The 17,390-nt window shown below is 37.0% G+C and overlaps 2 protein-coding genes across 4 annotated transcripts in view; one reads left to right on the plus strand and one right to left on the minus strand.

Annotated features, from left to right (window-relative positions):
• The first annotated feature begins 1,544 nt into the window (after positions 1 to 1,544).
• On the plus strand, positions 1,545 to 11,788 carry LOC122398491 (succinate dehydrogenase [ubiquinone] flavoprotein subunit, mitochondrial-like). The gene is made up of 9 exons (XM_043398395.1): positions 1,545 to 1,807; positions 5,867 to 6,293; positions 7,577 to 7,975; positions 8,056 to 8,224; positions 8,897 to 9,063; positions 9,149 to 9,375; positions 9,686 to 9,830; positions 9,893 to 10,197; positions 10,650 to 11,788. The coding sequence occupies exons 1-9, from the start codon at positions 1,748 to 1,750 to the stop codon at positions 10,734 to 10,736; spliced, it is 1,986 nt and encodes a 661-aa protein (XP_043254330.1). The 5' UTR covers positions 1,545 to 1,747; the 3' UTR covers positions 10,737 to 11,788.
• Positions 11,789 to 12,676: 888 nt separating this feature from the next.
• The window catches only part of LOC122398492 (protein pinocchio), a 70,020-nt gene continuing 65,306 nt past the window's right edge, over positions 12,677 to 17,390 (minus strand). For all 3 annotated transcript variants that reach the window (XM_043398396.1, XM_043398398.1, XM_043398397.1), the window contains 2 exons: positions 15,326 to 15,455; positions 12,677 to 14,242 (listed from right to left, as the gene is read on the minus strand). In XM_043398396.1, coding sequence (XP_043254331.1) covers positions 14,132 to 14,242; positions 15,326 to 15,455 — 241 coding nt within the window. In that variant the 3' untranslated portion in view covers positions 12,677 to 14,131. The remainder of the gene's footprint in view (positions 14,243 to 15,325; positions 15,456 to 17,390) is intronic.

The following is a 17,390-nucleotide window of genomic DNA, read 5'->3' on the forward strand; positions in this document are numbered from 1 at the left end:
CACCATATGGTACAAGGATTACCTATATGTAAAGGAGACGAGCCTACAGCGGATCGACCAATAGGGAAATGAGTTACGCGACGTGCCGTCAACCCCGCAACCACGACGAATCTGTTCGTTTCTTTTTTTTTTTTTCCTAGTCATCTGTGCTGGGAAAAATGAAGCACTGTTAAGCGCGCGAACCGTTACGTGTCTGCGCTAACAACCTCGTGAAACAGAAAATTTTTTGCATCGCCGAAGTTCGGGCAATATAAAACGCAAACAATCAGTCGTATAATCCGAGGTCCGTGTCCCGAAGCGTTGTAATCTAGACGCTTGAAACGCGACACAAGCAAAACCGATGTACCATCTAATAATAAACGATAGAATTCGAATTTCAAAATAGACTTTCTAAAAATATCGAATACCCTTAGAAATGCGGTTCGATATTTACATTTCGTTGTATTTACGTGTCAATTGGCGTACACAGATTTATCGCTTAGATTTAGAGGGGCTTCCAGTAGCGATGGGACCGAGTCGTGCTTGGAGATGCTATCGATACGTTGACGTCAGAAATCGATTTTCTTGTATCAATGGAAGGAGTGTTTACAAACGGTTCGAGTCTTAACGAGACATGTGACTGTCGTATCGATGAGTATCAATTACGTCAAGTTTAATACCTGTTTATAATTCACATCAGAAATAAAACAAGCGACGGTGTTGCGGCCAATGGCAGCTGACGGATAATAAAAATTTCTGCTTGACGCTCGATAGCTGTCTTATTATTATTTAGGCGATTGCCCTCGCATTTACATGTTTTTAAACACACAGTAATTGTATTAAAAAATTTTAATTTTCGTTCGAATAAAATTTCCTTGGAAACACAACGAATAACGAATATTAATTATCTACGTAAATATTAGTTGGAGATTATTCTAATAACGTTCGATTGTAATATTTCATCAGCCACATCGTCGTGCTGTTGTGATCTCAATGTACTTGGTGTACGAATTACATCGATAACACAAGGAGTATCAACAAGCACATTTTACCAATGTCAATGACTACTTATTTCGATATTTATTTGCTACCTCGACGCAATGCTTGGAAAGTCACCGAGCAGGTATCGACGTTAATGAAAATGACATTGAATCGGTCCCACCTCTAGTTCCTAGTCTAATATTCATCACTTAAAATACAGAGAACAGTGTGCAGCATATTATACGAGCTGTAGCGAATACTTTCCCTTGGGAAATCGCGCAATAGAACAACCACAAAATTCGAAATACCGTTAGCACCCCATTAACACGTAATGTGAAATGAGAACCGCTTTCGGATTTATTTCTTTCGCGGCATCGTTCAATTTTCCCGCCTACGGTTATATATTTTTCAACGCGTCGACATCGAAATTTCGAACGGTGCGTGGCTACCGTCGATCCGAAAATGCGTTCACCGGGCCCGGAACAAACGAAAACTACGGAAAAAATCGTCCCCGAGATCGAAACGAAAAATCAACGAGCACCTCGTAGGTGAGGTTAACTCGCGACGATACGATTGGCAGCACTGGTATTCATCTGAGAGCTTCCGCCAGTAGTCGGTACTCAACCGACTTGAACACTTCACGTCGCCGTGCAAGAAGTGCGGGAGTGAAGTTAACAAAAACTGGGGTTAGTTGAACGGTGTAGCCGAATCGCGCATTCGACAAAGAGGTGCGCGAATCGCCGTTAAAAACAAAAATTTTTATTCGAGACCGTGACACTGTGGAAAGATGAGCGGTCTATTGAAGCTGTCGTCTTTACTGGCGAGAAATACCCGTACAACAACGTTGGTAAGCCGTTTTTCATTAAGTTACATAATTTTTATTCCCACGATGATGCACCTTTGCCGTGCAATACTCGGCGTCGATCAATTACGTAAGTTTACCAAACACGCTCCGAGGAATCTCTGCATCGGATTCGCCCGGAAAATTTTCCTCGCGCCCGAGAGCATTCTGTCGTCTATCACGATCTGCTGACAAAAACGGAAACGAAACGGAATCGAAAATACAGTGTTCGGGGGCCTTGCAGTGACTTAGATGCGTTCGAGGGAAGAACGTTTAGCAGACGATTCTGACGTCGAGTGTCTTTTTTTACCGCACTTCCCTCATTTCATACGCGCCACCCCGTACGGTAGCCGGCTTGCACACAGTCACACTTTTCCGTTGTAAAATAATAACGGTGATTTCCGTTATCATCGCTGAGCAAACAAACGTTTGTTTTATCACAGTCTAGATGATTGAATTAAAACACGAGATACATACACCTATTACCATATTACGCTTTCGAAATTTTAACTTTTTCGGCTCTGGGTCTTTTCTTTAGATAAAAAGACAAATATTTGTCGCGTGGCTCGATAAATATAATTTAATCAAAATATTAGAAAATTTGAATATAGGCCTGCAAATGATTTTGTTGCTCTGCTAAGTATCCTTGGTAACTTGTTAAGAATAAGTATGTATATAATATAAAAACTTGCCATTATTTCGCTTCATTCTCAAAATTTCGATCTCTTTTTTTCTGGGCATTTTTCAAAAAAATATTAAAGGTTGAATCGATTGTAATATTACGCCCATGTATTTCGGGCCGACATGTATCTTAAATTTAATCGCGTACGATAAAGTAAATGGTGAATCATGTTACAGGACGAGGAAATTTCCAATTCTCCATAATCTAAATGTAGTTAAACCATGCATTATACTAAAAATACTAGACAATTAAAACGACAAAATAAATGCATAATATTGTTTGACCGTTCATCTAAACACAGATCAACGTATCTCAAGTTATAAGTGAAAGTCTTATCTAACGAATAAGTATAATTTTGTTATACAAAACGTAACATGTGTTGCAACAAAGATATTATTTTAAACGCTCGAAGCTGCAACGTCTCTCTCATAACCCATTGCAATAGTGCCAAACTGTTCGTGTTTCTTGACGTATGTAGATAAGTATCATGGAAAACGCTTAAACGGAAATAAATTGTGTATGACGTTTGTTATAGTATATTTACAAATAGTCTTAAAGTCCACGTACATTGCAATATATAGCGAGCCGAAGAGGTTAATTATAATTGCGGATGGGCCGCCGACACGGGAAGCTAGCATTAGCGGGAAATTACACTCTTGAAATTACGTTTTCGTTTGTTATCCACTTATTCGCCACACTACTTTCGTTCTTAACAATTTTATTCAAATCCTGCTCTGTTGGTACGCGAATACGCGATAGAATTATTTTATTAAATAATTTCTGAATTGCGTTTCCGTTAATGTATTTTCAGCGTTTAACTGTACCTTCCGAAACACGCAATATATCGAATGTCTTAATCTCTATTGCGAAAACTTTTCCCTTCTTCTAACCGAACGACGGAAAATGATAAATTACTGCTGAAAATATGAAACACTAAGTATTCTATCGACCATGTATCGTTTCGTTTAGTCTCCATATGGCGAAGTAGGTCAGTGTTTCTCAAACTTCACCTTCCCACGCCCCTCCACCTCTACAGTAAACGAAAATTTTTGGCGGACTCTATAAAGTACAAATAAATTATCACTTCTTAAATATAACAGGGAACTGTTTTTTTGTACATGTTATTTAATCAATGTTGTATATGTTGTTTAATAAATAAGAGATCTAAAGAAACGAAAATAACGAATTCTTATAAGTCTTCTTGGAATTTATTTACGACTGTATAGTAATAAATTTATCTATTACGAGATAGTATTAATGAAATGAAAGACTACTTCTCATAAATTAAGTGAGGAATGTTAAGTGTAATACTGGAAGTTGGTAGTCATAAATTCAGTTCCATGGTAAGTTTATTTCTATATTTAATTAATAGAACTAATGAAGAAAATAGTAATTAAAAACGACATCAAAACTTATTGCAGCCTCACTGATCATTTCTGGATTGTCAGATATTGTGTTTAACCAAAATTTAGCCAGAAGAAATTCTCATTGAGTTTCAATATCACTGTGGTGTCACAAGATAACTTAACAAGGCTATCTCTTGTTTAAAAACTAACATTGCAGCATCAGAGACTTCTGAATTAAAGGAAAATGTAATGTGAATTTCTAATTCCTAAAAATATTGCATCATAATATCTCTTTTTCGACAAAGTATTCATTTAACTGCTGAAGAAAGTTAATCTACATTGGAAATCATTGATTCCATCTTGAAGAACTGATCATAAATCAATTTGTTTATTTATATATATTTAGCTTTTAATGTAAACTATTATTTTCAAGCTGATATCGTTAAAAATTTTGATATCAATGAATCAAACATCATAAATTTAAGCACGCATATAAAATAAATGTATCTTTAGTACAGAGAATCTAACCAGCATGATTCCTTTTTCTGAAGACCTGGTCATAGCTATACTTATACTAAACATGAAACTATGTCAGTTTTTTCCTTCACAATAGCAGAACTAGATACATCAAGGATGCTAGAAACGCATGTTTCATTTCACCAAAGTCTTTCATCCAACATATTTCATGAATAAATTTATATTTATATAAAATCTGTGATTTTTCAGTGTATACATGTATATTGTGTATTATAAGTACAGAAATTTAAACAAATTTACACAAATTTACACAAAATAAGTACACAAAAGACTTATAAGTAAAGGTTAATTTTGTGCTCCAGATAAAAATACTCCTTTAATATCGATAAAATATTATGCATAAAATAAATAATATACTTTTTTTCAGCGAGTTTACGATCCTCCAAACACGTTCATGTTTGAGAAACGCTGTGTTAGATGATACTTTTATCGTGAAATCTTTATTTTCCTCGTGGTACGCGTAATTACTTATTCGTGTGTAATAAGCTTCCATATGTATGAATAATAAGTTCAGTAAATAGTAATTAATTAATTCCAGCTTGTACTTGTTATTGTTATTCAGTAACCCCATACGAAACTTAATTAACCTTGTTCTTTCTACTGAAATTCATTTTGACCAATTAATTGGATTATTTTGCATATTATTATATTTTAATTATTTTTATTGTAATTACATGAATCGTTATTACGTGCTAATTATCGATAAGACATGTTGTTATCGGAAAATATTGCAAAAAATTATGTATGATTTCCACGAGTGCTTAACCTTTGATCGAAATACTATTTTCACGATTTTATCGCGAAAAATATTTGAAAGCAAATTTTTAGTAAAAGTTGCGTGTCTTTCGAAAATGACAATTTTTTTAATTAAACAATTTCTGAATGTTGAAACCTAGCAGTCAGACGAATTATTCGTTAGATCGATCGTGTTTTATGACACAAGACTACTAGCGTTACATACATATGTATATCAAGTTTGTTTCTAAACCTATTTCGTGTTTTATAAATAGATGATTAATGCAATGTATTAACAATGTTATATGTGTATCATACATGTAGAGCATGCATACAGGTTCGGCCCTAGAGTCTCTAGCACCCCTATAAATTTAAATTGGAAACTTCATTAATAATTTTATTAATTTCTACTCGATCAATTTGTATGAAAAAATCACACAGATATGATGTGAGAATATATGTATTATTTTAATCCCGATATTACGTAAATTGTTTTTTATTAATATAAGGATAGATTTTAAATTACAACACATCACTTCTAGTGATTAATTTCATTTCCCTACAAAGTATATTATTTTAAGTTGAAATTTTTAAATTACTTCTGAAGAGGGCCATCATTGTAGTAGAAAATGTTGGAGAGGAAAACTAATAAATACTCAGAGCTACTCAACACGAATTATTTCTGCTTACTGAGCACTTTTATTAAGCAAGAACTTTTAATCAAGAACTAATTAATTTTTTTAATATCTCTTCATGTTATTTCAGAATAACTTGGGGCCACCGGTTATTACAAATCGAAAACTACATTATACACCGGATGGCAAGGCAGCAAAAGTTTCCGATGCTGTTTCTAAACAATATCCAGTGATTGATCACACTTATGACGCTGTTGTGGTCGGGGCTGGGGGTGCAGGATTGCGTGCAGCCTATGGCTTGGTTGCGGAAGGATTCAAAACCGCAGTGATTACTAAATTATTTCCAACAAGATCCCATACTGTCGCTGCGCAAGGAGGAATTAATGCTGCACTGGGTAATATGGAAGATGACAACTGGCAGTGGCACATGTACGACACTGTTAAGGGATCTGATTGGCTCGGTGATCAAGATGCCATTCATTACATGACTCGCGAAGCCCCAAAGGCAGTCATTGAATTGGAAAATTGTGGCATGCCTTTCAGTCGTACCACGGATGGTAATATAGTTATGAACTATAATTTTTAAGGTGTGCTAGAAAATATTGCATGTTCCTGCCGCTCCTGCCTAAATTTCATTTCCAATGAAATGCGATTTTTACGACGAATTGCATAAATAAAAGAATACTTTGAGTGTGAATCGATTAAAAGTGCCTAACTTATGTAACAAATTGTTTCTTTATTAACTTGTATCTGACATATTCTCGCTTGTTATTGTGCCCGAAGTAACCGAAGTAGCTGTATCACTGTCTGAATCAGTAGCGTATTTCTTCTTGTTATTTCGTTTTTGTTCCTGTATTAAAGATATGCTCATTGTACACTGCTTATCGACACAAAGTTTTATATTGTACAAAGTTATCGTTGCTTTGAATAAATGAAAAATTAACCTTGTTACTTTTCTTTGGCTTTTTGCTATTTTTGGCCTGCTTCCCTGTGTTTTCTTTTTTTTTATGGTCTACGTTTTCGTCCTTTTTATTTTCTGTTCTTGTCTTAGATTTATTTACGTCATCATTCTTTTGTTGATCTTGTCTTTGGCCCTTAACACTCTTGGCTGCATTTATGTATGGTTGTTTTTCTTCAGGAGACATTCGTCTCCATCTTTCACCAGCTAATTTATATATTTTTGAACTTTCCACGTTGGTGAAATCCTGCAAACATTAGATTTTTGTCTGCTGATAGCAAAACGTACGAGTATTTCATTTCCGCGCGAACCTGTCTAAAATCCTGAATGAAATTTATAAAAGCATTGGAACTTATCCATTTCTTAGAGCTTTTTGTACTGATTGGCGATCGAGAACGGGAATGGGAATGTGCCTTTCGATTTTGTTGCGACGATGAACGCGATTTTGAGTTACTTCTAGAAACATGAATGTAACGGTTTATTACCTAGATTAATATTTAATATTTGTGCTTTACCTCTCACTAGACCGATCTTTATTTTTTACAAATTTAGATTTCTCATAATTTTTCCCTTGCCATGCACTATCATCCATAATTAAAATACACACTTTTGACCGTTTAATATCTATACTGGCATTTTATACATTGCTACTGCAAAAATTTACCGCAGCATCGAAACATAAATTATTGTAAATTTTAGGCTGATATTTGAAAATAACAAATCGTATCTTTACAGTTGCCATGCACCTCACACATTGTTATATTTCAACTAATGGCGTGAATGTTGCTCGTACGATTGCAAATCTCTTCACAGCAATATTTATACAAATTCTAAGAATCATCGAAATTATTTCGCGAGAGCAATTTATTCTTTTTATTGCAGGTAAAATTTACCAACGTGCTTTCGGTGGGCAATCGCTAAAGTTTGGAAAAGGTGGACAAGCTCATAGATGTTGCTGTGTGGCCGACAGAACGGGTCATTCTTTGCTTCACACGTTGTATGGTCAATCGTTGAGCTACGACTGCAATTATTTCGTCGAATACTTTGCCATGGATTTGCTCATGGAAGATGGAGAGTGTCGAGGTGTGATCGCACTCTGTCTAGAAGACGGCACGCTTCATCGTTTTCATGCTAAAAATACAGTGTTAGCGACAGGAGGGTATGGACGTGCCTATTTCTCCTGCACATCCGCTCACACGTGTACCGGCGATGGTACTGCAATGGTATCAAGAGCTAATCTACATAATCAGGACTTGGAATTTGTACAGTTCCATCCGACTGGTACGCAAACATATTTTTCATAACGCGTTGGTTATGGTGACTACCGACAACCGGTATATTTACGATATTTATCGTTTTAGGAATATACGGTGCTGGTTGTCTCATCACCGAAGGTAGCCGTGGTGAAGGAGGCTACCTCGTAAATAGCGAAGGTGAGAGGTTTATGGAACGTTATGCACCGGTCGCGAAGGATCTAGCCTCTAGGGATGTAGTATCTAGGTCTATGACTATCGAAATCCGGGAAGGCAGGTAAGTCTTCAATGTCTGAAGCTTCGTTTTTCGAGATAAAATCACTAGAATCAACTGTTAAATAAATACTAGAAACTTCGTGGTCCGTACATGCTCTTTAAGTATCAGTCGCCCGTACATGGGTGAAGTTTTTTTGATATTGCTTCTCGATGTCGTCGACCGAATAAATTGAATAAATTATCGACGAGTCACCGGTTTATTGCTCGCGGGAATTTTTTGTAGACACGGGGCAGAGTTAGGTTAGGTGGTAGGAGTACCATATACAGGGTGTCCGGTCATCCATGGGAAAAATTGTAATGGGAGATTCTAAAGGCCAAAATAAGACGAAAATCAAGAATACTAATTTGTTAATTGTGGCTTCGTTAAAAAGTTATTAACGTTTTTTTGAATGAGAACCACTATCGCGTGTACAAACGAAACTTTAAACGTTAATAACTTTTTAACGAATCCTCGATCAACAAATTTGCATTCTTGATTTTCGTCTTATTTTGGGCTCTAGAATCTCCCATTAAAATTTTTCCCCAGGGATGACCGAACTCTTTACATGATCAATTAGATAAAAGGAACTACAATAGACGACTTTCGTGTTGTGAAAAGGAAAAGGACTCAGGCGTGTGAAATTTTATTTTAAACGATTGTAAAGCGAGGTGTTGAAATTATTTTCTTCTTCAGAGGCGTCGGTCCTGAAAAAGATCATATTTATTTGCAACTGCATCATTTACCGCCCGAGCAATTGGCAACCAGATTGCCTGGGATCTCAGAAACTGCAATGATATTCGCTGGGGTTGACGTGACAAGGGAACCAATACCTGTCCTACCTACGGTACATTATAACATGGGTACGTTTCTTTTGAAATTACGATAAAGGAAACGAAATTAACCGTTGAATATTAAAGTACTGGTACTCGTGATTGAAACGCGTAGGAGGGATACCGACGAATTTCAAGGGACAGGTTCTAACAAGGAAGAACAACAAGGACAAAGTTGTGTCAGGACTGTACGCTTGCGGTGAATCAGCCTGCGCATCCGTCCACGGTGCTAATCGCCTTGGTGCAAATTCATTGTTAGATTTAGTCGTGTTCGGGCGTGCGTGTGCCAAGACAATCGCAGCGGAAAATACGCCTGGAGAAAAAATTGGACCTCTTAGACCAGTAAGTATACATACAGATTGTAAGTGTTATTAATTGTTCGATAATTCCCGTTAACTTTGTTGGTTCGACTATCGTCCTTCCGCGAGAAGAAGGCACAGCGTGTCTGCATCCCCACTCTTGCTTCAGTCCGCTGATTGGCTGTCACGGATCTTCGGTACCGTTTTCGACCAATAGCTGTGAGTCAGAGGACTGCAACAGGAGTGGGGATGCAAACATGCTGTGTCTTATATTTTATTTCTACATAATATGAAAGCATGCACTATATTGAATAACATTATTGCATACATAATGTGTTTTCTTAATATGTTAGAATGCTGGAGAAGAAAGTGTGGCGAATTTGGATTGGGCCAGAAATGCAAACGGTAGCATCGCCACCGCGGATTTGAGATTAAGCATGCAGAAAACAATGCAAACGCACGCGGCTGTGTTCAGAATGGCTGAATCATTGGAAGAAGGTAAAACTTTGAAAATTTCCTTGAAATTTTCATTGCACTAAAGTATTCGAAAAATTTTCTAGGATGTAAAAAGATGTCCGCCCTTTACAAGAAACTGAACGACCTTAAAGTGTCGGATAAGTCCTTGATATGGAACTCCGACCTCATAGAAACTCTCGAATTACAAAATTTAATGGTCAACGCGATGCAAACGATATCTGCTGCTACAAATAGGAAGGAAAGCCGCGGTGCTCATGCACGCGAGGATTTCAAAGATAGACTCGACGAGTACGATTATAGTAAACCTTTAGAAAACCAACAATCAAAGCCAATGGATCAACACTGGCGAAAACACACACTGACAACGATTGACCTCAGAACAGGAGACGTAAGCAATAACCATTTATACTACGTGGTAATGCTATTGGGTTGTTTGGAAAGCAATTTCGTTTCAAAGCTCTGCATTTGAGTTCCACCATGATAGTGCCAGACCTCGTGCAAGTTTAGTAACTTAATAATAGTCAGAAGCTATTTGAGTTTGGATGGGATGAGCTACCACACCCGCTATACTCACCAGGTCCAGCACCATCGGATTATTACTTGTTTTGGTCTTTAAAAAATTTCTTAAACGATAAAACATTTACTCAAAGCGACCAGGAAGATGACAAAAGATGTTGGACCAAAATGACCAATACACAGTTCAATAAAATATTTCTATATAATAAGAAAATTGTTCTTCTATATGTATATCTATACAATGAGAAAAACGAAGTTACTTTCCGAGCAATCCAACAGTTCTATAGTTTCGGTGTGATTTGACGAATTGAAATTACTTTTCAGGTAAAGATCGATTTCAGACCAGTGATAGATAACACGCTAGACAAAACAGAGTGTGCGACGGTACCACCAGCGATTCGTTCCTATTAGATTTTTTCGAAGTAAATATGTATAATTTAGCTATTACTAGCCATCCGTAAAAATTCTTGCTCATCCGACGTTTCATCGAATTGGCCGACCCGTGCGACATCTCATTTCTTTCGTGCACAGGAGAGAATAACCGACGAGGAAAAGTTACCGACCTATCACTACGACGCCAACAACTTATTTATTACGCACGTGAATCGCGTCGCGCACCAAAGTTTGATTCTTGTCAATACTTGCACGCATCGCGAGCAAGATTAGTTGTCCTTGTAGGATAATGGTGCTGAGATTATCTTCATTATTTCAACGAAGAGTTTGTTCGATTGCTTAGCGAACCAATGCTACCTTTATGTAAACTAATAGTAAAATACTAGCGTGATTCAGGCAGCAAATCATTTCACGCACAGATCTTTTATGGAGGAACGTTCTACCTCTACACCCAATTATTTCTGTTCTAGATTCTCAGTCGAGTAATTTGTTTCGTATATAGTTGACGTTGTAAATCGATACGCGCAATCACTAAGGATTATTTAACGGAAGAAGCGTTTTGTACGATCAATTTCGAGCTAGTACTCCCTAAAAAGTTTGTGCAGCAAGAGTACGCCACTTTCATTGCGGCTTATTACTTAACGTTAACAGGCCAATATGGAAACAGCCTTAAAAGCAATAACCAGACTGAATATTTTGTATTGAAAGCTTCTCAGTATTTACTGTCTCGATAATATTTGTCTTTCTGTTTTTTTCTCGTAGTATTATGGAATAAGAGCTGTTTGCGCTAGTTCGAAGTTTCAGTACTTATTTCAGGATTCAATGTTTTTTTTTTTTTTTGTACTTTCGCTGGTAATAAACCTGTTTCTACGTTGCCTGTTAAAATTGCGTACGAATAATTTACCATGTATTGCCTAATATGTGCAAGTGAATAGTCTTGAGAGCGGAAGTACACACACGAAATCGTGTACTTTGGAACAATTCAAAAAAACCGAATGGACATGCTGGAACAGCATGATAAAAAATGTACATAAGATTGTCAATAAAAAGAACATTCGTATAACCTTTTATTCACGAAAATTATTTCTTTTTTTCTGGAAAATATCTCGCGGCGCGTGAAAACGTTTTCAAACGGCGGTGCACGGGTATGTTGATTGTATATAAGCACATATTATTTTATTAATTTTTTTTATTATAAACAACACGTTAAATTTCTGGCGAATATCATTTATTAAACCCATAATTTTTATGTTCTGGTCATAAATAAGAATTTTACGGATTAAATAAAAATTGCTAACCAAAGGTATTTTCTAAAGCATTAAATTAAAGCTCGTCTCGCCTGAGCTAATACTTCAGAAAATGTTACAAGTTACAGTTTAATTTACATGAGCATGAATTTGATGAACATGTCCTTACATACGAAACATTATACGACCAAAGAATACAGATATGTTCAAATGAATCGCGCTCGAATGTACAATTGTTTAGGGAAACTAATACGCACACGTCCTGATTCTCGCGTTAAGAAGGAAGTGGTAAAAATTTGAAAAATAAATTGGCACCAACATAAATGCTCACTTTTAAAAGTAATTCTTCTTGCGCGTAAGCTACCGTAAATATTATCTTGGCTAGAACTGAGCAGAAACGCATTAGACTGGAAAAGACTGTACGCGACGATTTCATGTGCATTTTAGTTCGTTTCTACGGATGAATTTAAAATCGTGTTTACATCAGTAAAATTACCGCCGACACGATCGATTAAAAACCGTAATTTCCTTTTTATCGCAATCGTATTTATCAATAACTCGTAAAAAGAAGTTTTAATTTTACATTTACTAGCTTCTACTTTTTTTAACTGATATTATCCCCCAGTTCTGCTTCTTAGGCTAATTTCGTGTCTCTTGGCACTTAGCACCAACTTTTTGAAATGCAATCGTAGACAAAGACGCACCTCGTCGAATAATCACACGAATGTTTCGCATTTTTGTATGTTTTGATTGTACACGTTCGAAAAAGTTTCTCATTTGCAACTGAATTTGAATATTTTAGATTAATGGTGTTTTTTTGTTTCATCGTAAACGCGGTACGTTTGTTTCTCTACGAAAAACATTTTTCCTTACAAATTTCACCTATTATCAGTCTAAATACTCGATTGCATTGGATACATATCCTCGAAAGATACATTTCTTTCGGATTTTAAAGTAAAAATTTAGCTACTAATTTTGATTCAATTGTTATGTACATTGTATCAACAATTATATATGCTACTGTACCTCGAATCCTTGTTTTTGAAATCCATGTTCGTACAGGTGGAAGAACAGTTGTTTCGAATTTCAATTTTGCATCAAATTTACCTAACGAAACAGACTCGTTTCTTTTTAATCGCGTAAAATGTTACTTAGAACTCGAACGTTAAACTTTACACTTCTTCGAGACCGAATTTATACAACTAAAAAAGGTCTAAAATGTAATTTCTCATTACAAGCTAAACATGAAAGAGATCCGTGGGGTCACGGATCCACAAAACGCGACGACATATATTTCTGAAGCTATATTACTTTTCACTCACTGCATCTCAACCATTTCGTGCAAGTATTTCGCAGTTACTCTTGTCAAAATTTCGTAACGGATCCGTGGCGACTAAAGCTACAGCGCCACCTGCAATGTAACCCAGACCGTTCAGACTGAAAGATCGTAAGAAGGAAAGTTTCAAACAATTTTATCCGTACAACCATTAAACCAGTGTCAACAAAAACGTGACTACCAACCAAATTTTATTTTTTCCCAAAACTGCATGCAGTTCTAAAAAAAATTTATCCAGACCGGGCCGTTTTAAATGCAAAAATCAATTTTTGCCAATCGTACCGAATACGTTTCTACGAGAACCGCTATATAGAAATCAGATCGCGCGGGTAAAGTGTGCTCTTGCCAGAGATTTGTACGCTCCGAACGAAATATAATTCGAGATTTGCACAACGCGCGGGCACATTGCACGCGGTGTCATCGACGTTCCACGAATTCCAAGAAGCTATCGCCAACACCCATTGTTATTCACGCGATAGGCTATATACGCTCCAATCGGGGGAGCCAGCGTTCGCGATGAAAATGGCGGTGGTCGTTTCAGCCTCTTGAGAAAGGATTCTACCAATCGAGCGTTCGCGGCGGTGCGTCGTCGAAAGAGGGAGCCACGGGAGAAGAACGATTTTCACTGCGGGTTTGGTTTTCGTCCATATCCATTTCTCTCCTCCTCAGGAACATAATGTTGTATCAGCTATGCAATCAGAATCCACATTCACACGTTTCCGACTCGCACGATGGTGGTGGGGTGACACTATATGGATGGTGATGGATTAAGTCTTGTGCTGAGTGACGGTACACGACGTCTCTCTATGCGTTTGTCCGTCGAGCACCGTTCACGAGGTGGCTCGTAATTTTTCCAACGCTGGCACCAGCGACTCCTCGAGGGAAGGACCGCAACTGAGCCCGCATTCGCCGATCCATCTTGCTTTGCCGCTGGCGTGAGACTGCAACAAAAAAAAAACGAAAAAACCGTTAAACTTACGCGCACAAAATGTACTCGTTTCATTGTGTTAAGAATTTATTAACTAAGAGACTAAATTCGTGTCTAGACCGATCCTGTGAAATTTTTAAACAACGTAACTTAAAATTTGTTTTAGAATTAACCTCATTTCGGGAGACTAAGAAACGTCGACGATTCTGGCCGTAAGAATAATATATGTAGATTTAATGTAAAGCTTAATTGATGAGCTTGAAAGGCAATATGGATTTAAATGATAAATATATGTCTAATTTATTTGATAAATGGCCAGTATTCAATTTGGTGGCCGCCGTATCGATAGATATACGTAACCCGATCCATTATATCGATAATTGGACCATATTTGTACCACTTTAGAATATTAACCCTTAACTGATAGGGTAATGTATTTTAACACCTCTACTACGTTTTACTTTTATTTAATATCGTGACCTACTTGTTTTATATACTGCACGAAATAAAGACAATTATAAAAATAGGTTGTGGTTCGATACTTTTTATTTATTTTACTTATCTCTGAATATTGATTAACCAGAGATTATAAAAGTTCTATTATTGCAAGCTGACATTAAGTTCAGTCGTTATCGACTATTTCGCCCGACCGGCTTCATTTGACCTTATCACGAACAAGGCAGTTAGTAAGACGACCTTCGTGGTAATATGGGGATATTGTAAATGTCATTCGTAAAATCGATAAGCGCAAACTATTGGCCTTCTTCGACGTAACGTCGAATATCGGTTTAAAATTGTAACTGATTTTTGCTTTTTCGAATAGATACCGTTAAATGTTCGTTCGCGTTTATATTTCAATAGATATAATATCGATTTTCTGAAGCAAACAAAACTGATTCTTTGTGCTTGAAGTAAAACCGTTCGAGATCGCGAAACTTGAACGAAAAGCTTGTCGAATCGAGAAAGGAACGCGGCCGTTATTCGATCCGTTTAAAACATTCGAGGACTCGGTTTGGCTCGTTTTTTTCTATGCGCTCGGAGATAAGACTACTTGGAAAGCGTCGGATCGATGGAAGCGCAAAAAATAGATATTTACCATGGTAAGGTCACGTTTCCATGCGGTGTGGCAACGTCCGTCACAAAGTGGGCACGGTCGTTGAAGGGAATAACCACCACATTCACTGCAGTCGAGAGATACGTGTTCTTCGCTCCATGAAACCCCGCATCTGTAAATATAAAGAAAGTTTTTGGTTAGAAAACTTGATACTCTTCTCTTTCCAACGGTTACAAATAACGCGGGAAGTTTGGATCTTCTAGCACCAGGACTGTATCTTACAAGAGCCTTTTTATCCTGTAATTTCTGACGTGCAATCTGTATCTATTCGATATATTTATTTGAGGTTATTTGAAATCACTTATAATAAAAACAATGATACGAAGCCATAGCTGATTTATTATAATATTGAGGCGAGGTGTACTTTATTATCTTTAATGTAAAATAGTAAAATATTCATTTGTCGCATATAATATACTGTTTATATACATCGAATGTAGTTTCTATTATTTTGCATGTTCGTTATAGCCTTCGAATACCCTTACTCCTATAATTATAAAGCCAGAATGTGGAAGTAATTATAAAACCGATAGGTTACGGAAATGTCTTAAGTTCAACTACGACCAGCGCTGCTTCATTCGAGTTTGCGAACACCATACATTCTCTTAAAGCCACATTGAAGGTGTAGTTCATTAACAACTGCTAGATTCCTATTATAACAATTTTGCAACTCGCGATAATCGTATCATGCAGTTTCTATTTCACTATGTGAACAAAATAACATCTGTTCTTCAATGTGCACGATAGTCGAACGAAAATAATGTATTTTCTACCATTTAAATAAATAAATTACTATTGTTATTAAACATTCATTCGAATTATAGAGTTCAACTTACGAACAAAACTAAAACTATAACCGAAACATTACATTAGGATATCGAAGAATAATCTTCCTTTCCTAGTATTTTTTATTGCAAAGTTTTCAATAAGCTAAAGGAAGTTGGTAATCGGCCATTGTGGTGGTGCATGTGCGCAGAAAACATTGCGCAGCGAAGCGGCTAAGTCGCGTCGTGTTGTCCCCGTGTGTTTACAGTTGCATGAACACGTGTGCCAAGAACGTTTTAATTCAATTTCTATCTTTTTGTTCCCGTTGCGCTGCAGAAAGCACACAGAAATAACTCTTCTATCAATAAATATTCGTGGTCGACGATTATAACCCGAAAACAATAATATTTCACGATCGCTTTCGAACGAGCCCCCTAATTGGATCCGAACAGCACGGATTTCGCTCGGCCGTAGAAACGTTACGATTCCCAACTATCCTCTCGCGCGAATGACGCAGAATTAGTTTCTATTGAAACAATGAACTCTGGGAATAACGGAGTTTAAACCGGATTTCTCCGCTTAATGTGCAGTCGACGTCTAAAACGAATTTAATCATCACGGTTCTGGATCATATCGGATTCTATTGTTGACTCGACAAATTGCGGGGCCGAGTTCAAGCCTGTGTAACACGCGTAGATCGTTCTCAGGATCGTTATTATCGGTGGTATTGTACAGGCTGCGTCACGCACTTGTCATTCGAAAAATTACGAGATCGATAGTTTCTCTTTGAATAATTGGATGCTAACAAATTAAAAGTCTGCCGTAGCAAAACGTTCGAGACTTGTTGAAAGTTTGAAAAGCTATAAAGAATTCAAGATCGTTAAGGCCAATCAAGGCAACGAGACCGTCTATATTCGAGTAACGTTCGAAACGATTCGAAACTGACGTCACAGGGTTCGAAGCGACTCTATCCGGTTTTGAAGCCCGCCGCTAGATGTATCTCTCGTCTCGTTGCAGATAGAAAATAATGGCGGAGGTCAAAGTTGCATGGGTATATCGAAACGTATCTTTCGGTGACCTTATTTTTTTTTCCATTAACAACGATGCACCTCCAAAATACGACTGCATTTTTCTTTTTATTTTTATTATCCGTCTCGTCTTTTTGCGTTGATAAACTATTAGTAAATGATGTTACTTCGTTCCGATATTTGAACACACGGTATCGACAAGAAAAATCGATCTATTCGACGAAGAATAAATGATTTCATTTAAAAGACAAGTG

Source organism: Colletes gigas, unplaced genomic scaffold, assembly GCF_013123115.1.
Source record: "Colletes gigas isolate AHSC1104 unplaced genomic scaffold, ASM1312311v1 Colletes_gigas_Sc00011, whole genome shotgun sequence".
NCBI lineage: Eukaryota > Metazoa > Arthropoda > Insecta > Hymenoptera > Colletidae > Colletes > Colletes gigas.

Bases quoted from the DNA above. Each gene is read 5' to 3' on its own strand.
- LOC122398491 (XM_043398395.1), top strand. From the start codon at position 1,748: ATGAGCGGTCTATTGAAGCTGTCGTCTTTACTGGCGAGAAATACCCGT. The intron at 9,376-9,685 runs GTAAGTATACAT...TTAATATGTTAG, and splicing joins AAATTGGACCTCTTAGACCA to AATGCTGGAGAAGAAAGTGT. The intron at 9,831-9,892 runs GTAAAACTTTGA...AAAATTTTCTAG, and splicing joins GGCTGAATCATTGGAAGAAG to GATGTAAAAAGATGTCCGCC.